The sequence below is a fragment of the Pleurodeles waltl genome, chromosome 4_1 (genome assembly GCF_031143425.1).
Source record: "Pleurodeles waltl isolate 20211129_DDA chromosome 4_1, aPleWal1.hap1.20221129, whole genome shotgun sequence".
Classification (NCBI taxonomy): Eukaryota; Metazoa; Chordata; class Amphibia; order Caudata; family Salamandridae; genus Pleurodeles; species Pleurodeles waltl.
The window spans coordinates 634,811,543-634,836,348 of NC_090442.1; the positions used below are offsets into that span (position 1 = coordinate 634,811,543).

The 24,806-nt window shown below is 47.3% G+C and overlaps 1 protein-coding gene across 1 annotated transcript in view; it reads right to left on the reverse strand.

The window, feature by feature from the left end:
• Positions 1-24,806, reverse strand: part of TAFA2 (TAFA chemokine like family member 2) — a 1,054,087-nt gene that overhangs the window by 689,669 nt on the left and 339,612 nt on the right. The window contains exon 3 of the mRNA XM_069229068.1: positions 21,655-21,728. Within this exon, the coding sequence (XP_069085169.1) occupies positions 21,655-21,710 (56 nt within the window). The 5' untranslated portion in view covers positions 21,711-21,728. The remainder of the gene's footprint in view (positions 1-21,654; positions 21,729-24,806) is intronic.

The following is a 24,806-nucleotide window of genomic DNA, read 5'->3' on the forward strand; positions in this document are numbered from 1 at the left end:
CATGTCAGTTTTTTTTCTGGTGAGATATTCCCATAGGAACACAGATATAGATAGTTCCTGCCTCATGGTGCTCACCCCAGACCACTGCATGGTTAGAGTGGGAGGGGCCCTGGGCTCCTGCTTTCAGGCCTCAGCCTGTTGAACCACTGCGTGGAATGGTAAATTGACAATGGTGAGAGGTATACCCAAGAAGCCTAAGGCTCTATCGAAAATTATCTTCCTGGTAGAGATGATCAGACAATGGGAATAACTTTTCTGATCCCTAAATGCAGCACAGGCGGATTGTTGGCACCAAAAGAAGCAAACTACATGAAATAGAAACGTGGGTGAAGACGTGGATCGAAGCATATTGCACTCATATGATTAACAAGGCGCGTGGTTACCCTAGCACTGATAAACTACATATTCATGGAAGAAATCAGGTCGCTGGTTCTCACTGTGATGGTACAGCTGACATCCCGTCTCCTGTTTGTCCACAGCAGTGCCGATGGCACTGATTGTGTAAATAAACATGGGTGGGAGCACTTAGCAAATGCAAAGCGTGCAGAGCCTTTTGCATTGAGCCTCCCTGCGACCTAAGGCTGACACGCATGCACTGAGCCACATGAATACTGGGTTTGATGATACGTCATCACCCAGAGAGCACAGATCAGTCAAAGGTAATCCCAAACCTACAGCTATGGAAAGTGCAAACGACAGCAAGCCTACAAACTCTCATACAGTGGACTTAATGCCGAGTTAAGTGTAAAATAATTCAGAAAAGAAAGCATCAATGATTGGTGTTTCCATCCAGATTCTAAAACACCAGTATCATGTAAGAATTACACAGCAGAGGAGCTCGCGAAACCCGTTCCAGAGCGATGCAGTCAGCAGGGATATGAAGCATAAATTATCAGTATAATTTGTTAATAATAGGTATTTTTCAACGTCTTGAAGCAGAAGCTAATGCAGTCAAAGAACAGCGCACACTGAAGACTCTTTGCCTATTCATGGGATAATCTGCAGTCCAAACACATTATTCCTTCTGCATGAACTGCGGCTTTCTCGGTCTTAAAACACTGCGAGGCAGCGCATCAGCGCGGAAGCTGCGAAAGCGCAACCAGCTCTGATGTACGCAGCGTCACGTCAAAATACCGCGAGAGGTTCCTCCACGCAAGACAAAGCAAGCTGTCATCACAGTTTGAAAGCAGGTGTAAGTGTGATCTGCTTTTGTGCTGTGTATTCTGAAATCAACACCCACACATGCACATGGGGTTGGATTATCTCCCAAGAGAGCGGCTGAGTTACGGCCACGTACAAATAAATAAGCATGAGCTGTCCATGATAGATGCCGGGAACTGTGAGGCGAGAAACGCTTTATAGCTTTTAATTGTTAAGGTGCCCCGGGTCTCATTTTAGCAAGGCAGTAGAAGAATACCGGTAGTAATTGTAATTAGTAATGGTTGTCAGAAGGAAAATCCTACCCATTGCAGGAGATTTAGAACAGTATGGTGGTAAGATCCACCCGCCTGATTAATGGAAATATTAATTATCGCATGTGGTAAACACTACACCAACAGCAGTATCTGCGTATTTGCCCGTGATCCCTATTACAAACAGCACCCAAAACTTTCAAACTTATAGACACAACTTAAAACAGATGGGCTGATCTAAAATGGGGATAATTTATACCCGACTGTAGTAAAATAAAGTGCGTCTTGTGTGTTGACGCTAAACACTCAGGTAAGTACAGAGAAGTGTTTTTGGTGCAGGGAGTTTTCCTACCCCGCAAACAGGATAATATGCTACAGCTAGAAGTATTTTTCCAGGCCGCATTGCCTTAACCCAGTCTCAAAATGCATACAAATATTGATTCGAACAGAGGCTTATTTGTACAACAGAGATCATTGTATAATCTTTTATGTCGTACAACTAACATTTATGCATAGTTGCTAAACAACTATCATTAGTAGCTGGCTGAGTGGTAATCTCAGTGAAAAGGTAATTTGCCACCTACAGTAATTCGTAAGTAAGAGCAGAGCCTCCCAGTAGCTGATATTCTGTCTGTACTCCATAGTACTTCATTCTTTTGGTGCAGAATGGAAGAAACCAATGTTCAAGACCAGAGGTAACAGGTCTACAGGAAAGACAGCAACTGAGACTGATGGTCCCCCCCATAGTCTGTCCCTGGAAAGAACACTTTCTGGAGCTTTCCTTTCTGTTTTGCTCCCTATGTCCCCACATATGCACAAACCGGAATTTAGCCAGAAGCCCCTATCAGAGGTATCCGAAGCTATCCAGGCACTGAGGAAGCCTCTGTTTTGCTCAAGTGGTGTGAAATCACAACCGTGCCAGCAAATGTATAGTCTCAGTCACACCGAAGCCCCGTAGCCAATATAGAATAAGAACCGTTTAGTTTTTGCAGGTTCTCCTTCAAACATTTGAATATGTCAGATACTTTTAGCTGCTTCTATAACCACATTTTGAAAAGGCCTACAAATAGCCAAATATGTTATGCACTGGCCTTCAATTTATATTGTCTACGTAGGGTATTTATGACATCTGAATCTGTACTTATATCTTAAAATTGTCTATTCTATTCTATATTATTAATATTCACTAGCCATCTCACTAGTATCACTAAAATTACCAGCAGTCCCGACAAGTAACACCCTAATCGTCTCTTTTCTTGGTTAAAATTCTAAAAACAACACATGTGCAAAGAGTGGACAACACACACGTTGCCCTGTTTAAACAGGCCTCCCAGGGCTCTGTGCCATGGGTTAGGAAATTTCCCAGCACAAATAATGAGATTTGTGCAGCACTTTATTTCATTAACATTAATTCGTTATGCATACATTTATCCTGTGATTTAAGATTAAATAATAGATAATTTATTTACAGATATCTATATGATTTCTAGACTAATACAAATGCCTCTCCTTGTCTTGAGTGACATCTTCAGGCAGGCCTTTTCGGTATTTTTGAGTTTACATTTCCAATGTTAAGATGCAAATTCCAGACAGTATCACGTGGTTAAAAAGCCAGAACTGACTGAAAGCCTCACATATGACAAGAGCCCACTTGGCGTCTATGAATAAGATCGCGACAACCAGGCAAAGAGCAAAGAACACAAACAGTTAAACATGACTCATAATTCGTTTTCTGGGATGTGCTGCATATAGAGATTATTCTTGAGTGAAGGAGAGAGGGTATAGGGCAGTATGCCCGTCCCTGTCTGACAAGGAGGCCTGGGTTATGTATTTATTTATTTTAAAATGACTTTGAGAGTGATTTGTGTGCCTAAAGTATTCCATGTCTTTAATATTTCTGGGCAGTGGTGTCATTTGGACCATCTGGTGATGGGCATATCTGTCCCTATGTTGCAGGATGCTTGCTTTCCAAACGCACACTTTCCTCACGTAAGAGCACAGTTAGCAACACTAAGGGCCTGATTACGACTATGGTGGATTGGATTCTCCATCACAAACGTGTCGGATGTCCGGTTTGTTGTATTACAAGTTCCATTATAGCCTATGGAACTTGTAAAATGGTGGGGTGTCACGTTTGTAAAGGAGTATTCCATCTACCAAGGTCGTAATCAGGCACTGAATATTCCCTCACACAAAACACACATGTACAGCCTAGTAGTTCACACTTCCATCATGTATAACGTTTATAGTAGTGGCAGTTAGGGAATATCTATGCAGCACACAAACAATAAAGTGAAAACACAAGACAAGAAAAATCCCACACCAATTTATAAAAATAGAGTTAAATATAATAAAATATTTGACATAAAACAACAAGAATCCAATTAGTAGAACTGGAGATATGCAGTTTTAAATATTTAGACAAAAATAGTGCAAAAAAGCAGAAAGCGTCAACTGTGGTTATCTAGTCACTTTGGACAGGGACAAAGTCACAAGTTTAGGTCATCCGAGATGGAGCATGGGATGGATAAAGGGACACAGTTAGCCCAGCTGAACATAGTACCTTAATTCCTCGTATGCGTTGTCCTCGAGGAGGCTGTTGATGAAGACCTTGAGTTGCAAAGACCTGCTCGGAGGATACGTTGCACAGCAGTGGTTCCTGGAAGACTACAGAGTCCAGGTGCTGGGTTCATGGTGGTTGAAGCCTTTTCTGTCCGTGAGGCTCTAATCAGAAGGCCAGCCAACTAGCTCCTTGAGTCACTCTAGTGGTACTGGGTTCAAGATGCAAGTCCACTCCTTCATTCAGGCATCAGTGCAACAAAGTAGCAGTCCTTCATGCATAGCAGGTGCACTGAAGAGCTGGGTGTCAGGGTCCAATATTTATATTTGATGCTCAGCACCACACCCTTATCCTGCCAGATGATGGCCCATTCCAGGCACACCTAATTCTTCTATTGTCTGGTTGTGTATTTGGCGGAGAGGAATAAAAAAGTCCAACTGCCAACTACACCTAGTCATGTGACTCAAGAACAGTCTGCAGGAACCAAATAGGGAAGGGAGATGCCAGCTTTCCAGAAGTGGTATTTTCATAATTGTAACTTTAAATCTTTACCATTTGAGGGGGCGTGGACAAGGCATCAAAATGGCGGACGCACTTTTGTAGTGCTCTGGACCCCTCCGTCATCCGCCTTCAAATACGCCCATAATCCACCTTCATCAGCGGCACCCTCACGCCTGGGGCGCTTTGTTATTCCCCCCTTGGTGCACTGAAGACATCGACCAGCTTCTCGCCCGTCTGTGAGCTGACAAAGAGCCGAGGCGGCTCATGCCCAAGATGGCGGCGGGCGTGAGTGGGCGGCGGCACGGGCCGTGCCGAAGTTTCGGATAAACAGGGTTTTGGTTCCCCGGTTGCGGCTGCTCGGGAACAGGGACGGTGCTTTGTCGTGCCCCTCCTGATGCACTGAAGACATCAACCGGCTCCTCGGCCGGCTGTGAGGTGGAGGAGAGCCGGGGCGGCTTGCGCCCAAGATGGTGTCCAGTGCGGGTGACCGTCGGCGCGAGCCGTGCCGAGAGTCCGGGTGAGCAGCCAAGGTTTCCATGCTGTGGCTGCTGGGCGGCTGAGACGAGGGGGCAAAAGACTGTGCCTGGGTGTCTGGCGTGCCTGCTGGCAGTAGAGACCGTCATGGGACCAGATTGCATCGGCCCGACGCTGAAGGCAGAAACAGACTTAAGGTACTTGGGGTGGGGGCGCGGGGAGGGGCCCGGGACATCGAGGAGGGTTGCTGTGCTGGTATCTGGAGGAGAAGCCCCCTCCTCTCGTCTCTCCCCCGTCCCCCCATCTAGGAAACAACAGAGGAGACGCGTTGAGGCCGGCAGAGACTGAGAGTACGGCGCATCGCGGGACCTCCCCTGCCGTTTCCTTTTCTCCCCGTTCCCATGCGGGGCTGCGGCTGGGGGAGTGGGAGGGTGGAGGGGGCTGCATCGCGCCGGAGGGGGACTTGGCTTCGTCACCCCCCTGGGGTCCACTGACAGCTGTGAAAGACTGGCAACTGAAACCATGTTGGGTCATAACTGGGCAGTGGCGGGCCCCGTTCCCTGAGGCTCCGGCAGCAGCTCACCGAAGGAAGGAGTGTGCACTTGGCCCGTGACATCGCCAGTGGCATTGGTGGCCCCAGAGCCACACACAGTACCCGGAGTGGCCCTTCCCAATAGATCTCTACCTAGATATCGTGATACACTGACCGGAGAGGAACCGGTGAATGAACTATGGGCAAAGACAAATCAGCGCGGCAATCGACAGCGCAAACGTGCATAGATCAATTCACCCCGGGTACAAGCGGACCCCGAATGGAGGATCGCACCCCGTGGGACAAGGGGGACCAACCGGCAGCGTCCGGAGATTTAGCAACAATCCTTCAGGCCATTCACGCATCCCAGGCAGCAGTGGAGTCCAAGATAGGAGAAGTCAGAGTAGATGTGGCCCTGGCCAGACAAGACCTCCGTAACGCCACAGCCCGAATCACAGAGGCGGAAACAAGGATCTCTGTAGTGGAAGACAACATGAACCTTGTCAAGGCACAGGCCTCTGCACTCATGTCCCGCACGTCAGAGCTATACCGGAGGGACGATGATGCTGAGAACAGGTCTAGTCGGAACAATCTTAGGGTAGTGGGTCTTCCAGAGACCACAGCAGCGACATCCCTCATCGCGTTCCTAGAAGAATGGATTAGCTCCTGGATGCCATCGGACCGTCTTACCCCATGGTTTACCATCGAACAAGCTTATAGGGCTCTACAGTTAAAATCCCCACCGGGGTCCCCTCCCAGACCAGTGATACTCCGTCTCTTTAATTTTAAGGACAGAGATGTGATGCTGCAGGAGGCACGCTCCAAAGGAGAACTCTTTTGCAACGGGGTTAAGGTCCTCCTCTTTCCTGACTACAGAAAGGCGTGGTGACGTGCAACAACAACTGCTCTCATTTCTTGAAGTCAAACAAAAACTGAGGGCAATGGACATACAGTATCGTCTTTTATTCCCTGCGAAGCTACGTGTGGTTCACGGAAATAAAATAAATGTTTTTGAGCAACCGACTGCGCCGTAGATGTGGCTGATGGAAGAGATGCCGCTTGGATCCCTGGGCAAGCGCCTCAGACAGACACAGGCAAAAGAACAGCCTAGCATCCAACAGAAACGACTGGCTGCCAAGCGGCATCACACACGCTCGACAAAACGCAGGGAACACCGCAGTTCTCGCTCGAACTCCCCCCCTGGAGTCCCCATCTGACAATCCGAAAGGTCAGCAGCTGGTGAAGGGGCAGGGGGAGACTGAGAGAGACCTGAAGCCGCAAAGTGCACTGCGGGCCAGATCTGACTCACCAGAGAGCTGTGACCTATCCTGCAGCTCGGCATTGTAATCTTCTGAACAAAGAAACAACTCTAGAGAGGGTGCTACTTACCATGATGAAGAACTAGTATTATAAATAACTAACTAGTACAAATTGCATTTCTTTAAGTGATCCGACGAGATGGAGGGGTCCACCACTGCTCACTCAGTTATTGTTTACCTCACTAAGTTAGGGGGTAAGATGCTAATGTATAGGAGCGACCGATGCTTCTGGGGGGAAGTATGGGGAGGGGCGGGAGTTGGGGGATGGGAGTTCAAGTCCTTTATTAAGGTATTCATTATTGTTCAATGTCAAGTTGACATGTTTGTTTGTGTTAGTCGGTGTATGTGACAGAGGGTACAGAGAACTAATTGACAGAGCAAAGTTTTTACTCAGACGCATAAGGTGCAGAACAGGGGGAACCTCAGACCCAAAAATGGCTACAACCAGGGATAGTGCTGTGACATCTTCCAAAAACTATTTTGATGAGTCCGATACAGGCTATCTCGTGGAATGTTAATGGTCTTTTAGATAAAATCAAATGAACTGCAGTATTTACCTTCATACATAGATATCGTTCCGATGTGCTTCTGCTGCAGGAAACGCACCTCTCTGGGGAGCGTTGCCCCTTCCTGGCATGAAGGGGCTTTGATAGGGTGTACCACGCAGGGTTCACGCGGGGATCCCGGGGAGTTGCAATTCTATTACACCGCTCCTTTCCTCTGACGGTGGTCCAAGTTTGGAGCGACAGTCATGGCCGTTTTGTGCCCATTACTGGGAGGGTAGAGGGGGTAACGGTTAATCTAGTCAGTGTGTACGTCCCTCCAGCGTTGGTGCGCGGGACTCTCAAAGATCTAACCCAGTTTCTCATAGACCTGCCCCCGGGGCCCACTATGCTGGGGGGAGATTTCAATGCGGCTCCAGATCCCACCTTGGATGTGGTCGGTCCATTATCGGCCCACAGGCGCGCGCTATGGCGGCGAGTCTCATGGATTGGCTCTTGGCTGCGGGGCTCTGTGACACGTGGCGAATGTGGCATCCGAGACAGAGGCAATTCACTCATACCTCAGCGGCCCGCGGCTCACAGTCCTGAATTGACCTGCTATTGCTGCCCAGCACTGACTGTGGTGTCCTCTCCCATATCGAGATTTTAGCACGGGGTATCTCCGACCATACACCCCTTCGCTTTCTGATGGGCCACTCCTGATCGATGAATAGCCTATGTGGAGCCAGAATGCTTGCTATCTGCAGGACGAATCGTTTGTGGGGCAGCTGCGACAGGCAAAGAGTGAATACTTTGCTCTTAACTATGGTTCTGTGTCCTCTCCTGGTACCCGGTGGGCTGATGGTAAGGCTGTGCTGCGGGGTTCGGCCAGAGGCTTGATACGAGAGCTAGAACGCTCAAGAACCCAACGTATTGAGCTATTGGAATTGCGGGCATCACGTCTCGAAAGTTCACAAGGAGTAGAGCCCAACGAAGTGGCGTCGCGACACCTTTCATTAATACATGAGGAAATTAGAGATTTATCTCTAGAGGCAGCGAAGGCTTTATGGCGAGCGAGCACCGCAAGAATCTATAGTTGGGGGGATAAGACTGGAAAGTTGCTATACTGGTTGGTTTCCCACCATCGGTCTTCTAGTATTATTCACAAAATTTGGGACGGGGTGGCAGGTCGAGTTGCGGGGGAACCAAGAAATAGCTGAGGCCTTCACCCACTACTATAGGGTGCTATATCGGGCTTTGGCCTCAGTAGACTTGACCCAGGCCCGCCGGCTACTAGACGACGTTTCTTTGCCGCGGTTGCCCCCGAATGAAGTGCAAATCCTAGATGAACCTCTTGGTGTAGAAGAGGTCAGAGAAGCCATCTCTGAGTTGAGGACAGGGAAAACTCCTGGTCCTAATGGTTTCCCATCAGAATACTACAAGATGTATAAGGATGATTTGGGACCCCGTTTGGTGGCTCTCTTCGTGGAGGCAGAGCGGCGGGGGTCCTTTCCGGAGGGACTGGACGCCACCACTATTTTAGTGCTCCCCAAAACCTAACCCCCATCGCTACACTGTGCAGACTATAGGCCGATATCCCTGATTAACTGTGAGGTTAAAATCTACGCTACTATCCTTGCAACGTGCCTCAAAAGAGTCTTGCCGCAATTAATTCACCCTGATCAATGCAGGTTTATGGCAACTCGGAGTACTCGCCATTGTATCCGCCGGCTACAAGTGGCCCTTGCTGAGCGTCACCGACTGCGCCGAGACCTAGCTCTTTTATTCATCGACTTTGAGAAGGCTTTTGATTCAGTGGACTGGGGATTTCTCTTTTTGGTGCTCCAGCGGGCAGGTATCGGACCGAGGTTTTGTCACCTGGTCCGGGCACTATACGCTGATCCCTCTGCCCGTGTGCAGGTCAACGGGACCCTGTCGTCGATCTTTAAAGTCCGACGGGGTACGAGGCAGGGTTGCCCACTGTCCCCCCTTCTCTTTACCCTAGTTGTTGAACCACTGGCTCAGATGTTCAGGATGGATCTAATATACTGTGGCTGGAGGTGGGGGTGCACCCGGGAGGACAGAATAGCCCTATACGCTGACGATGTCCTGCTGTACATGGGCACTCCCAGTGAGTCAGGTCCGCGCATCCTTCATCTTTTAAGATGCTATGAACTGGCGTCAGGCTTAAAAATGAACCCTTCAAAGTCAGTGCTGGTCCCCTTGGTGAACACCCATGATTGTTTCGACTGGCAAGATACGATACCCCTCCGTAGACTTAGCTTTAAATATCTCGGTATTTGGGAGACTCTCCTACTGGAGCTAACTTGGGCGAAAAATCTAGATCCGCTCCTGGCGCATGTCAGGACCGACTTGCAGAGATGGCAGGCACTGCCGTTGAATGTAATGGGCTGTGTTGCCCTATACAAGATGATGGTCTTGCCTAGGCTTCTGTATGTTTTCCAGAATTTTCCCCTCCCAATCCCACGTTCCTGGTTCCGAGCTTTGGAGGTAGCCACGGTGCAGTTCCTCTGAAAGGGGGCCAGACATCGAGTGGCGATGCAGTGCTGCCGAAGAGGAATATATGAAGGGGGCCTAGGTGCCTCTGACCCATATCTATACTACCTGGCGACCCAGTTGCTGGTGATTCATGATTGGTTCACTGGAGAATGGTCAGATCTGGCATATCAGTTAGAATTGGAAATCCTGTGCTTCCCACGTATCCTTGATATGTTGTATGGCACACCCCTCCCCCAAAGCATGGAAGCGATTACCAGGGCAGTTTTCTTGGCATGGCGGGCTGTGCTGCGACACACCCATTGGAATGCTGTTGTTACTCTTCAGAAGCCGCTATGGAGGGGAAAATGGATGAGAGCACACCCATTGGAATGCTGTTGTTACTCTTCAGAAGCCGCTATGGAGGGGGAAAATGGATGAGAGCAACTGCAGCACTAGAGGGGTTTGCGGAATGGGACCTGCTGGGCATCTCATTGGTAGGAGATGTATGGAGAGGTGGGACATTAAAGACATTTCAGGAACTGCAGACAGACTTTCAGTTATTCCGAACACAATTCTTTAGATACCTCCAGCTTAGACATGCCCTGGGAATGCACCTCCCGAGAGCACGCCCTCTACCGGAATTCAGCCCACTCAAAGCCAAATTACTCATGGGGAATATAGGCAGGAAAGGGATTTCACAGGTCTATAAAATGTTAATCAATAATACACCGGATGGCCTGGCCTCGACTAGAGCAAAATGGGAGGCGTGGGTGGGGACCCTTGACGACTTGCAATGGTCGGAGGCACTAAGGGCTCCCAGGACCCTGGCTGTGCCGGTGAGACTTCTCACAGTGCAATTCTATTATCTACATAGAGCGTATTTAACACCTGTCAGGCTCTGCCGGACCGGGTTGCGGCCCAATGGCCAATGTCCAAGATGTGCAGGGGATTCTGCAGATTTTTTCCATATGGTATGGTCCTGTCCAATACTGCAGATATACTTGGGTAAGGTATGAAACGACTTAAATATGATACTGGAGATGGAGCTACAGCTCTCTGCTAGATTAGTTTTAGTAGGGGTGATGGAGGATGTGATAAGATCCCAATGAGCCGCACTCTTGTTGGCACGTCCTTGCTGATCGCCAAGAGAGACATCGCCGCCACATGGAGCTTTCCCTCCGGTCCATCCTTACAAAAACGGAGAAGAGGAGTGGACTAGTGCGCAAACCAGGAGAAGTGGGTGTATGAGTCGAGGGAATGTCCATGGAAACACGAGAAAATATGGGGTGGATGGTTGGGGTTGTTGTCATAGGTCAAAGTGGGTGACAATTCCCTCATTGTTGAACTTAGCTAAGAAAATACGCATTCCTCCTGAAATGCCATCTGGTCAAAGGTCAATGATACTTGGAGTTGAAACCTGCCGTGCTGTCTGTACCAAATGTTTGATGATTTTCATTTTGAAAACAATAAAAATTTGTTTATAAAAAAAAAATCTTTACCATTAAAGGGAGTTTTTAATTACACTTTCTAAGTGTCCAAACATGGCATTCCTATTTGCTCCCAATGGAAAGTTATCACTTATTAAATGTGACAAGGAAACAAAATATTATCCTCTTCGAGTGGTTGGCCTTGCAAACTCAAACTTAGGAGTTTTTCACAACAGTACATTTCACAACAGTACATGTACAACTTTAAATACACTGCACCCTGCCCTAGAGCCTAACCTAGGGCTGACATATCTATTAAAAAGGAATGTTTGGGCCTGGCAAGAGGTTTATCTTGCCAGGTCGAAATGGAAGTTTAAAACTGCACACAGGCTGCTATGGCAGTCCTGAGACATGTTTACAGGGCTACTTAAGTGGGTGGCACCATAAATGCTGCAGGCCCACTAGCAACATTTAATTTACAGGCCCTAGGTACACAGTGTACCACTTTACTAAGGGCTTATTAGTAAATTAAATATGAGTAATTGGTATAAGCCAATTTTACCATGTTTAAAGGAGAGAGCACAAGCACTTTAACACTGGTTAGCAGTGGTAAATTACGCAGAGTCCTGAGGCCAGCGAACTCTGCAAAAATAGGAGGCTGGAAGGCAAACAGTTGGGGGAACCATGCCAAGGATGTCAGGTCCAACACTGCTTTCTTTTGATTTTGAAAAAAACATCAATGCATCCTACCATTTATGACTCAACAACATTGCCCCTTTATATTATATCCTTCCCTCAGGTTCCCAGACGTCTGAACAAAATGCATATATGGGATTAATAATGTAACCTACTTAGATATGTACTGCAGTGAAAGGATACACAACTATTGATGTGTTTGTAAAATCAATAGAAAGGAGAGTCTGTAGTCAAGATAAAATAATCATTGAATTCTGTATTTTCTGTTTACAGTACCCTTGACATACAACCCTCACCAGATCCTGAAGATGGTCCCTTGAAGTGTTAAGAGTGGGACTGAAACTCAGCAGATGGAACTATGTGAGGTATTTACCATCACTATTAAGAGTAGGGAGAATTGTGACTTTGCAAATCAATACAGGTTTTTTTCTTACCATTCCGCCCCCTTCTCTTGCATATGTTTTTTGCTCGAAGCTCCCCTGCTTCTTCCTGTTTTCTGTCCTCTGTTTTCCCTGGCCTTTTTGTAAAACTTGTGACATATATTGTTGCAGATTTGTGTTTTTAGAAGAGATATGATGGTAGGGTTGACATGATTTATTGAAGGTACAGCTAGTATTATTGTGGTATTGGGAACGTTAACTAACTGTGGATCATATAAAATATAAAGTATTTGGAATATATACATTGCTTTCTGCTGCTATTTTTTTTTTTATTCCCTTCACATTGCTTGCTTTTGTAAGAGAAGTGGGATTACCTAACCTATCAATAAATAATGGAATGTCCATGGGGCATTTTTTTATGTTTTTCTGGGATTTGTTGCTCTGGCCGTGTGATGGCTTTTGTAGGTGAGATGATTTATGCTGATGTTATGTTTGTTTGTTGCAGTGCTTTTAATGTGTATGGTTATGTGATGCTTTGGGTGTTGGTGTCATGCTGTATGTACATAATTATGATGTGTGTGTTGCTGTGATGATGTGATTAATCATGTGATGGTGTCTGTGAGTGTGCTATGTATGATGGCATGGGCAGAATGGCATGTGTGATGATCTGTATGTTTGCATGTGTGCATGTGAGAGAAAGATATTTTGTGTGATGGAGTATGTTTGAGAGAAATTGCATTTGTTGGTTTTAAGGAGCTTGTGTGTGTGTGTTTGTATGTTGGTATGATGTGTGTTATAGTATTCAAGTGAGATGGTGTGCGGGAAATGGAACAAAGAGGGGGTCTGTAGTCTCCATGAAGCAAAGGAGAGAGGGGAGGCTGTGTTAGTGGTGATGTTGTTAAGCTCTGAGTAGGTCACATCACAAGTGAAGTGGTGAAGTAAGAGAGAAATGTTTGCCCTAAGAACAAATTTGAATTCTTCAAAGTAGACTGCCTTTTTTGACAGAAAAAATGAGGAAGTTTGGGTGGCTGTGCATTAAAGGAAGATTGGGGGGTGTATCCAAGTAGGCGACAGTGTAAGTCACACTGCACGGATCTCTGTGGCCCTCAGCCCTAGTATTTATTCTGTATTGACCAGAAAGATCTCCTGCTTTGGCCATTGCCTGCGGCAACCTCACCCAGACAATCGGGGTAGGTGTTGGAGTCTCTTTCGCCTTCCTGCAGTGACATACAGCACTTCGGGGGGCATCTGCCAACAGGAGTGTGGGTCTGCCTCAGGTAGTTCCTGGAGTAGTCGGTCGACTACTTTGGGAACCCAGGACACTGAGACTCTCCTATAAAGCTAAAGTGTGCCTACTGAGTATTTCTCTGCAGGAGTGTTTTTCCAAGATGCTCTTGCAGGGCAAGCACTCCTCTTTCTTTTCTGTGGAACAGAATCACAGGATTCACAATTGACTGCCGCATCTGGGAGCCCCCCACACCCAGTGGTCACCTGTCTGTTCACCTACAGAGACAGAGATCACATCCTACAAGTTACCCAGGCATGGGGCCCATGGACAGTGGAGAACGCTCAGATTAACATTTTCCCTGATTATACCTTTGAAGTGCAATGTTAACTGTCATCCTTTCTTCTGGTGAAATGATGCCTCCACGGCCACAGCATCACGCACGCCCTACAATTCCCGGCTACGCTCAGGATAATGGAAGGTGATAGCACCGCATTCTGTGGGATCCCAGAGGAGGACTGGATCTGGTTGGAACGAAAAGGCATAACCACTCCACCCCAGGGCACTACAAACACTTCCACTGCCTGGAAGGTACGGAGGTACAAACCACACCCCAGGATGGGCCCCTCGAGTAAGTAAGTGGCTAAAGAGAAAGCGTAGGTTGTGGCAGAGGTAGAACACAGGGCATTGACCCCATCACCTGCTTGGACATAAACAGCTGAACCCAACCACCAGTGACCCCTCTGGAGCTGGTGGATGAACTACTTGGAGGAGGCCCGAGGGTCACCTCACAGTTGTCAGAAAAGGTAATGTAGACACTCAATGCTGATCGTGGTTGCAGCCCAGGGGACATAATCGAGAGGTGGCTGTAGAGACAGAGGTGAGATCCACTCCATAGCTGCCCTTGCTGAGGGACTCAGACACCAGGCTCAGTGTTGTAGATACTGATCTGCTGACTTTTGTCCTAATGATAAACGGTGCATCAGAAATTGTCTAGTTTGTGAATCATCTCTATTGTTGCATTTTAGTGCTACTGGCTATACACATGTTGGTGTACTTCCCTGGGAGTTGGGGACCTGTTCTAAACTTATCACCTTTGCATGCTTTTATTCTTTGCTTTAATGCTCTCTGCAGTTGGTATGCAGGGCACTGGTTGCGGGGTTTAGGAGGGTACATGGGGGTTGAGGTTGGTAGGAGGATCAATAATGTTGTTTTGAATGAGTACTCCAGATAATGGAGTAGGCATGCACTACCTAATGTTGACTTGGAATATTTGGGGGCTAGCTAGCTATACTAAAAGATATTGCATCTACCAATACTGCGTATGCACAAAATACAAGTGGCTCTTCTACAGGAGACCCATCTGATGAACCCAGTCCTTGAGAGCATACACAAGCACTGGCGGGGCACTCTGGTGGGAACTACATATTCTCGATATGCCAGGGGAGTGCTTACATGGGTGGCGCCAGGTACACGGCTGGAGGTGTTAAACACAAGGATTGACCCAGAGATGTGTGATACTGGAGGGGATTCTAGATAGCTTCCCAGTGTCATTAATTTCAATATATGCTCTGAACTCCAACCAAGCCCTCTTTTTACAATCTCTCACCCCAGCACTACTCCAGAATGCACTGGCACCGCGCTACTGGGGCGGACGTCTTTAACTGTGTTCCAGATCTCATTTGGGACCGCTCTTGTCTGCCAATCCCAGGGGCGCATTCGATCACACTCACTCAACATCCAACGCACTGGGTCACCAACACTCCAGTAGAAGACACCTAGTGCAGTTTATACCCCCCTACTCAGGGAACATTCCTTTTACTCGGGGATACATGATCTATACACAAGAATCAACCTTATTTACTGTAGCCCAGGGGCGCTCACAAGAGTGGTTCGGTGGAATACCTAGGTTTCACCATATCCAACTATTGTCCTCTACAGCTCCAATTGTCCTAGGGCCAAGTAAGCTACAGTATATCTACTTGGTGCCTGCCCACAGATGTCTTATAGGATGAGGCCTTTCATACTACCCTGGTGGAACATATTACCTCTTACTTTACAGACAAAGAGGGCATGATATCAGATGCAGGCACTGAATGGGATGCTTACACAGTGGTCTTACGGGGACATGCAGTTAAAATGAAGTATGGTGCCAAGACGGGTTCTCCGTAAAAAGTTGCACACACTCAAAGTAGCTGTTGGCAGGTATGAACAGAGGTAAGTGAGTGACCACATGGCTGCTGCGGATCTGGCTCAGGCACACCTAGCCCACACTTCTACATTAAACCAGCTAGACAGAATGGATTACAAGGCATACCTAACCTGTAAATATACAGAGGGCAATAAAGTGGGTAAACTCCTGGCCTGGCTTCTTCACTCTGACTCCCCAAGGGTTCTTATCACCATGATACGTGAGACATCAGGCCATATTTTTAACACCCAGGTGGCTATTAATGAGGCTTTTCACTCCTACTATGCTAGTCTTTATGCGTTCCCAATGCAGGTGGACACTACTCACATCAGGTCGTTCCTCGACACTCTGCATCTACCACAACTATAGGCATCGCAACAGGCTGACCTTGAGGTCCCCCTGTCCACGAGAGAGGTCACTGATCAAACAAATGGCACAGGGTAAGACCTCTGGTGCAGATGGCTGGCCAGTAGAATTCTACGCTGCTTTTTGTCCCACACTTTCACCCCTCACTTATTAAAAATGTTCAACTCAGCTTTCTCAAATTGCATACTGCCACATTCTCTATGCAAAGTGCTCTTGATCGCCCCTACCAAAACCAGGCAGGGATGCCCTACTGATGGGGTCATATCGACCCCTCTCCTTTCTAAACTCGGGCTAACAAATCCTTGGAAAGGTGCTGGCTAACCAGTTGATTCCTATAGTACAATCCCTCATACATCTTGATCAGAATGGGTTTATACAGGGGAGGAATACTTTTCTCAATTTCTGCCACCTGTTCATGTTGATGGGCTGGGCAAGGTCCTCAGGAGCGCACCCTTGGGTTGCTTCACTGGATATAGGAAAAGAGTTTGACACCCTTGGGTGGGACTGTCTGCAAAATGTCCTTACATAAATGGGAATAGGCTTAAGTTTTTACCATGTGTTGCATTTCTTTACAACAAACCACAAGCCGGAGTAGAGATTGGACACATCTTGGACCCATTTGCGATTGCACTCAGCTCCCACCAGGGATGCCCCTTTTCCCATAAATCTTCACACTGGCAATGGCAGCTCTTGCCTGTGTGCTGAGAGCGTGCACCCGTTTATAATGCATCCAGTCCGATGGCTGCTGGCATATTATATAACTGTATGCCAATGAAGCCCTGGTCTATTTAGGTGACAATGCCACAGTCCTCCCCCAGTTAATGGAGCTTTTGCGTAAATTCAGAAAGGCATCTGACCTGAGAGTGAATTAGGACAAATCCCAATTGTTTCTGATCACAGCACTGTCCAAGATTCTGCAGAGGGAACTTCCACCCACCCTGTCCCCTGGTCCTGCTACCCTATGAAATACTTGGTAGTACAAGTGTACCACTCTGACAAGGATCTAATAGTGGGCAACCTATGCAAATCCTTAACGATGGTGATATCCTCGCTCCCGTTTTGGATATTATTACTATTCGCACTGGCAGGGAGAGTGGCTGTCTATAGGATGTTAATTCTTCCCAGAATTCTGTACTTCTTCTCCGCTCTATCAGTGAAATTATCTGCTGTTTTTTTGAGAAATTACATGCACTCTTGACTGCACTGAAATGGGCCAAAGGCAGGCTTGGGATGGCTCTAACCAAACTCTATGACACTTTGGAACGTGGTGGGCTGTGCTCCCCAAACTACGAATACAATTATAAGGCAGCTCAGCTACAATGGCCATTGCGGGGGCTTGCTGGTCAAAACACAGTAGAACTGGGACACTGCCACGGTGGGACAGTGCCACTCCCAATACTGCAATGGTTGGTGGGCTCTGCGACAGATGTAACTGGGTGGGAGGGGAGGGAATGCCCTTATGTGAGTGGCTTAATGCTGCTGGTCTAAATACTTAACTAAATAGCAGGAATCTCCCTCATTGTTAGACTTGTCATCCTTGGCGTGATCTCCCTTAACCTTTTGCCTCTGTTTCCCAGGTTGTTGATTTGTGCTGGACTCTGATTTTGCTGTTTTTGTTTCTCTTGGTACTTTACCACTGCTAACCAGTGCTAAAGTGCAAGTGCTCCTTTACAAAATGTGTATGTAATTGGTTTATCCATGGTTGGCATATTTTATTTATTAGTAAGTCCCTAGTACAGTGCACTAGAGGTGCCCAGGGCCTGTAAATCGAATGCTACTAGTGGGTCTGCAGTACTGGTTGTGCCACCCACATAAGTAGCTCTATAATCATGTCTCAGACCTGCAACTGCAGTGTCTGTGTGTGCAGTTTTTAACTGTAAATTTGACTTGGCAAGTGTACCCACTTGCCAGGCCTAAACCATCCCTTTTCTTACATGTAAGGCACCCCTCTGGTAGGCCCTAGGTATCCCCAAGGGCACGGTGCAGTGTATGGTTAAGGTAGGACATATAGTAATGTGTTTTATATGTCCTAACAGTGAAAGATTGCTAAATTCGTTTTTCACTGTTGCAAGGCCTGTCCCTCTCATATGTTAACATGGGGGCTACCTTTAAATCTGATTAAAAGGTGAATATGTGGAGTTTGAGGTCTCTGAGCTCACAATTTAAAAATACATCTTTTAGTGAAGTTGATTTTAAGATTGTGTGTTTGAAAATGGCACTTTTAGAAAATGAGCATTCTTGCTTATACCATTTCTGTGTCTCTGTCTGTTTGTGGATTCCCAGCCTGGGTCAGTTTGACAGTTTGGCTGGTTGCACCTCACACTAGACAGTGACACAAAGGGAGCTGGGGTGTAGTCTGCATTTCCTGATGAGCCATCTGTGCTAGGAGGGAGGAGAGGAGTGGTCACTCACACCTGAAAGGGCTGTGCCTGTCCTCACACAATGCAGTCTCTGGTGAGTGTCTGGGGCCTGGCCTGGGCAAGGCAGGATTTCACATTCAAGATAGACTTTGCTTTGAAGTAGGCCTACTTCAAAGGAGAAAATGGGTACAAGAAGGGCACCCAAAACCACAGACTTTAGAACACTTCTGGAAACCAAGAGGAACCTCTGCCGTAGAAGAGCTGAAGAGCTGAGGAAGAAGAGCTGCCCTGTCTGTGACTGTGCTTTGTGGACCTATCCTGCAGTTGCTGCTTCTGCCAGAGTAAGAGGGCAAAGACTCGACTTGTGTTCCTTCCATCTTGTGAAGATCTCCAAGGGCTTGATTTAGAGCTTTCCTCCTGTTGTTTGAAGTCTGAGGGACAGCAACAACTTCTCTCTGCCAGCATCTGGAGTCTCTGGAGAGACTCCTACTCTGCCAAGTGGTGTTCATCCAGTTCCTGGGACTCTGAAAGGAGAAGCTGGCAGCCTAAGAGGAAGAAATCCACGGACTGAACGCTGTGCAGGGAAAAGTTCGACGCAACTCCAATCTGCAATTGAAAAATCGACACGCCGCCAGCTTTGCGGCTGAAAATCGATGCTCGCCTGCAACACGACCAGAAGATGGACACCCGAGGCTGGAGAAACGACACACAGCATCGCTGACGGAGGCTGGTGAGATCGCAACCCGCGCTGCGTGATTTTCGGATCAACGTGCGGCTGGATTTCCGATGCAAGTACCGCTGGGTGCGTAAAAACAACGCAAGGCCTGCCTAGACTCGAGAGTGCTGACCGGATCAACGCATCACTCTTCTTCGGACAGAATAAATGATGCACCCCGACCGGACGAAAGGAGAAACTACGCCAGGTCTCGCTTGTGAGTGAAATCGACACATCGCAAGCCCTTTTTGATGCACACTCGCCTGTGTGGGGTTATTTTTGACACATCCAAGGTACATTTTCACGCTAACCGTGTTAGTGTGTGTTTAAAATTACATGAAGCCTCTTTTTGCATTTTAAGTGAGAACTTGACTTGTGTATTGTGGATTTTTGTCGTTTTGATCTTGTTTTGTTTAGATAAATATTTTCTATTTTTCTAAACATGAAGATAAGCCTACTGCTCGTGCCAAGGTACCAAGGGGGTAAGCAGGGGTTAGCTGAAGGTGATTCTTTTTTACCCTGACTAGAGAGAGGGTCCTTGATTGGACAGGGGGTAACCTGACTGCCAAACAAAGACCCCATTTCTAACACCCATAAACACCAGAGCTCCCTCTCTGGGTGCTATTGGACTGATGCCTGAATTTCGTCTGGGGGACCTATTCACAGGCAAGATCCTCAATACATCTGGTAGATGACTATGGGATTCCACAAGGCTCCTTTCTCTTGTATGCCACTCTCGCCACACTACCGCCACACATTCTGGCATAAAACACATGACAAACTGGAGACGGCTCAGCTCCTGTCCAACTACTATTAATGGAAGACGTAAGGCTATAACACATCTTTATGGTGCTATACCTGCTGACAGGGAGGTCCCCCTACACCATCTTTGGGCTTACTGTGATGACATCCTACCCTCTTGCTCACAGATAAACTGTGGGCACAAGGTACAGAGGTTCTATAATTGATCTCCATTATTGCCAGGCTCAAATACACACAATTTAACTATCTCCACCACACCTATCCTACCCCAGAATGCCTGGTGAGAATGTACCCAGGGATAACTGACTTTATATGTATAGCACTTTGCATGTATATCAATCTCATACTTGAATATGCACTAGGACAAGATCGCTGCATTAATGCACTGCATCTGACTGCTCCTTTCTTGTTGTTAAAATCAATAAAAATACATTGAAAAAAGGAATATTGATACTGTATGATATTAGGCCAGATCAGGTGAGAGGGTAGTAGTGCAGTAGCCTAGTGAGAAGACCAGGTCTGCGCAGTGACCATTGTCAAATAAGGGAGCAGAGAAAAACAACTTCCTCGTGGGTGGCAGTGAAGATCAGTCCATTCAGATGCTTAATTTTTTGGGGAAGTGAAGTCTGTCAGAGGTCATAGTCATTCTCTTGCGGAAGAAGAGTAGGGTCATGTGCACGTCATAGAAACTCTCCCCATCATACATAATCATATTATCACAAATGCATCATCATATGTTTAATCACACCAACACAATTTCAAAGCCAAGTGGCACTCACCATTGCTTCCCACATACTCTCCTTAAAGTGCTCAGGATCCATGTCTGTACTTTGTGAGTTAAGAACGAGAGACAAAAAAAAACAAAAATGCCACCATGCACAATGCCCATTGACTTCACCATGGACAATTTTCCCATCAATTGCAAATGTTGCAGTGATGATATCAATGGTGCCAGAGAAGATGTCATCATTGATGTTATATATGGTATAATTAGCTGTGCATGAACTGGAGATGGCACATCCTGGAAAAAGAAAAGGCAAGCACTGCTCACTGTTTCTTAACTGTGCAATCAGCAACTCCTGCATTACCTCGAAGAAACTGTAAGGTCTTTAGACAGCGGGTCCACATTAAAACAGATGCAAAGCTGTGCCCTGTGCAAGTGCAAACGTTCATGATATGGTCCCTGGTGGTTCACAAAACGTGGTAAAAATGTGCAATGGCAAGAAGAGGATGGTACGTTACAAAAATTGCATAAACAACCAGTGCCAGACAATCCCAAGATCGTTATTAAAAGAATGGACGTCAAGGCATCAGACGGATTTCTGTAAGGTGGTTTGAATCTACATCGTGAGGCGTGGGTGCAACAGTGACGAGTGGAGCATTATTAGCATAACTCCTGTAAAATACCAGTATTTCCTGCTGAGTGATTAAGGCGTCTGCCATGCTTTCAGCAACACCTGCTATGACACAGACAACCTTAAGCATGGATTTAAAACTACAAAAGAAAGACCACTTTCTCACAGAAGTCAAGCAATGCTCTCGAGAGCTCCCTTCCTCCGTCTGCTATGTAGTTTTTTCCCCCCTGCTCATACTTGCAATTGATCACTGTTATCCCTTTTTGCTGTTTCCTCCTTCCCGACAGCAAGGACACTCTTCTTACTTTCTTCCGACCTGTCCCAGTGCTCAGTCTCTCTGTTTCTGCCACACCGCCAGACATCAAGAGAATGCCGCTTGCTTCAGAGACAGCCCTTACCTAAAGTTGATTGAACACTCCGGCACGTGCTTGAGTTGGCATCTGTTCATCCACATTCCCAGAGGTCGCCGTCTCTAGAAAGTGCAGCATAGTGATGTGCAGTTAGACATAAGAGGGCGTGACATGTCCATACAAAACACTACACATTTGTTTCATCCCATACCCTCCCCTTCCAATGAGGTCATGGCATCCCCCCTACCCCCCAGGAGGAGTCTACGGGGCGTCCAATGCCACTGTCCTCCACGGTTCACATTCACGGTGGGGCCATGTCCTCTATGTCCTGCGATGACTTTGCAGAGACCCTGCTGGCAGCTCGTGTGCACAATGCTAATTAAAACATCATCGGATGTGCCTGTGTGCTGCTGGCGGATGCTCGCGAACAGTGCCATCGTTAGAGGGTGAATTAGAGCAGCCAGCGTCGCAGGCGCTAGACGGAGACTGACAGCGGGCCTGGCAGTGTCAAGGGTAGCAGAGGACAGGGAGGGAAGGTGCAAAGAGAAAGGGAGGGAGAGGCTGGGCTTCATGGGCTACCTAGCACTAGTATAGAGTCAAGAGAAGCTGGTAGAATATAGAAAATCCAGACCACCCTGGCAAACGTGAGGCATGTCCTGGTTACTAGAAAGATTCAAGTGGGGCACTCGGGAAGCCGGACGACCCACACGAGCAACAAACAATCAAGGAGTATGTTTACTGCGAGGAAGAGTTCAGGTGTGACACCGGGTAAAGGAAACGACATATGGCAGCCTTTCTGTGAGTAAACTAGGATTAATTGCAGAAAACTTATCGACTAGATGATAGTTCAAAATCACCTCAGGGAACAGAATGTTAAGACAAATAATTCTGAGAAAGTCTGAAGGACTAGAGAGCCTTACAAACAGCACAAACAATTGGTGGCTCCTTAATACCCTTAACAGTGTGTGTCCCACATGGAGCATCATGAAGGAATATACTGCAACTGCGTGGTGCAGAGTATATGGAAACTGCCCATTCTATACTCACATGGCTGTGTTAAAGGGGAGGCCAGTATCACAATGGACCTGGAATCTAAACCGGCCTCCTACCAACTCGATGTTGCCTACGTGAATGGTCACTGAGGCGCAAGTGAGGGTGATTTTACAACCACCTATCCATTCTATGTTTGATCCAAGGCTGAGAATTGTTGTTCACCCACTACTCATAAAAACACAGATACACCGTTTTACCAACACAAACCCAACCATATACTGTTCCTGCACCTTTCATGTGTTGTGAATTGTTAGAAATGGGGTCTTTTGGTTGACAGTCAGGTTACCCCCTGTTCAAGCAAGGACTGTCGCTCTAGTCAGGGTAAAAGAGAATCACCCTCGGCTAACCCCTACTTACCCCCTTGGTAGCTTGGCAGAGCAGTAGGCTTAACTTGAGAGTGCTAGGTGTAAAGTATTTGCACCAACACACACAGTAACTCAATGAAAACACTACAAAATGACACAACACCAGTTTAGAAAAATAGCAAATATTTATCTAAACAAAACAAGACCCAAATGACAAAAATCCGACATACACAAGTCAAGTTATGAATTTTTAAAGATTAAACTCAAAAATAGCGCTTAGAAACAAAAATGCTTCGAGGAGGTGTTAACATGGTGTCGTGACGGAGTCGTTCCCAACAAGCCGACACCAGCGGCGCCGGACACGGAGTTGCGTAGACCCCCAAGTACAGTACCTTTGGTGAAGAGTGAAAACAAGTCGATGCGCGAAGTTGGGGATCGCAGCGTCGGTGCGAAACGTTGAATCCGCGCACTTCGAGCGGCGTCGGTCACGACGTGGTGCGGCGACTTCCACGGAGTCGCAGACTTCAGCGGGGCTGCAGCAGCGTCGGGCCTGCGAAGAGCGTTGCGTTCCAGCGAAGGTCACGGCGTCGGGTGCAGGCGGCGTCACCGGATTCAGCAGCGCCGTCGGTCCGAAGTCGATTTCCTTGGATTTCCACCAGCTTTCCTTTCAAGGGCCCAGGGACTGGATAGGGCACCACTTGTCAGAGCAGGAGTCTCTCCAGAGACTCCAGGTGCTGGCAGAGAGAAGTTTTTGCTGTCCCTGAGACTTCAAACAACAGGATGCAAGCTCTAAATCAAGCCCTTGGAGATTTCTTCACAAGATGGAAGGCACACAAAGTCCAGTCTTTGCCCTCTTACTCTGGCAGAAGCAGCAACGGCAGGATAGCTCCACAAAGCACAGTCACAGGCAGGGCAGCACATCTCCTCAGCTCTTCAGCTCTTCTCCAGGCAGAGGTTCCTTTTGTTTCCAGAAGTGTTCTAAAGTCTGTGGTTTTGGGTGCCCTTCTTATACCCAGTTTCTCCTTTGAAGTAGGCCTACTTCAAAGCAAAGTCTCTTTGGAATGTGAAATTCTGCCTTGCCCGGGCCAGGCCCCAGAGACTCACCAGGGGGTTGGAGACTGCATTGTGTGAGGGCAGGCACAGCCCTTTCAGGTGCGAGTGACCACTCCTCCCCTCCCTCCTAGTACAGATGGCTCATCGGGATATGCAGACTACACCCCAGCTCCTTTTGTGTCACTGTCTAGTGCAGAGGTCTTCAAACTTTTTGATGCCGGGACCCCGTCTTAATTTTTTTTAGGTGTAAGGACCCCCTCCTGATAAAAATTTCTAGAACCTGGTGGTACTCATCATCTACAATAATAAGCGTCCCCATTTCCCACAGCAAATCATTTTTACTGTGAGGAAATAATATTAAACAGTGCTTAGCAAATCAAAGATCAGTGAGTGTGGGGGCGTGGTCAAGGGTGTGGCTAAAAACAAAGGTCCTCATTTATTAGGAATTGACGTGGGGCAGCGTTGCAAGTCTTCTTGCTACACTGCCACACTCCAATACAAAAGGGCAGGAATGGACCGTATTTATGAAATGTAGTGCATTTCTGTCCTTTCCCCCTGCGCTGGCGCACAATTGCTGCCTAGTGCCAACATAGCCAGGATTGTATTTGTGCAGGAAGGGGCACCTTCCTGCACAAAAACAATCCAGAGAGGCATTGTACCTCTTTCTATATGTGCGGCAGATAGCAACACACATGGAAAGAGAAAAAAACAAGGATAAATTAAAACATTTCTCCTCATTATGCATGCTCTGGGGAGGTGTAAGGTTTTGGTACTGCTCCAGTTTACGTG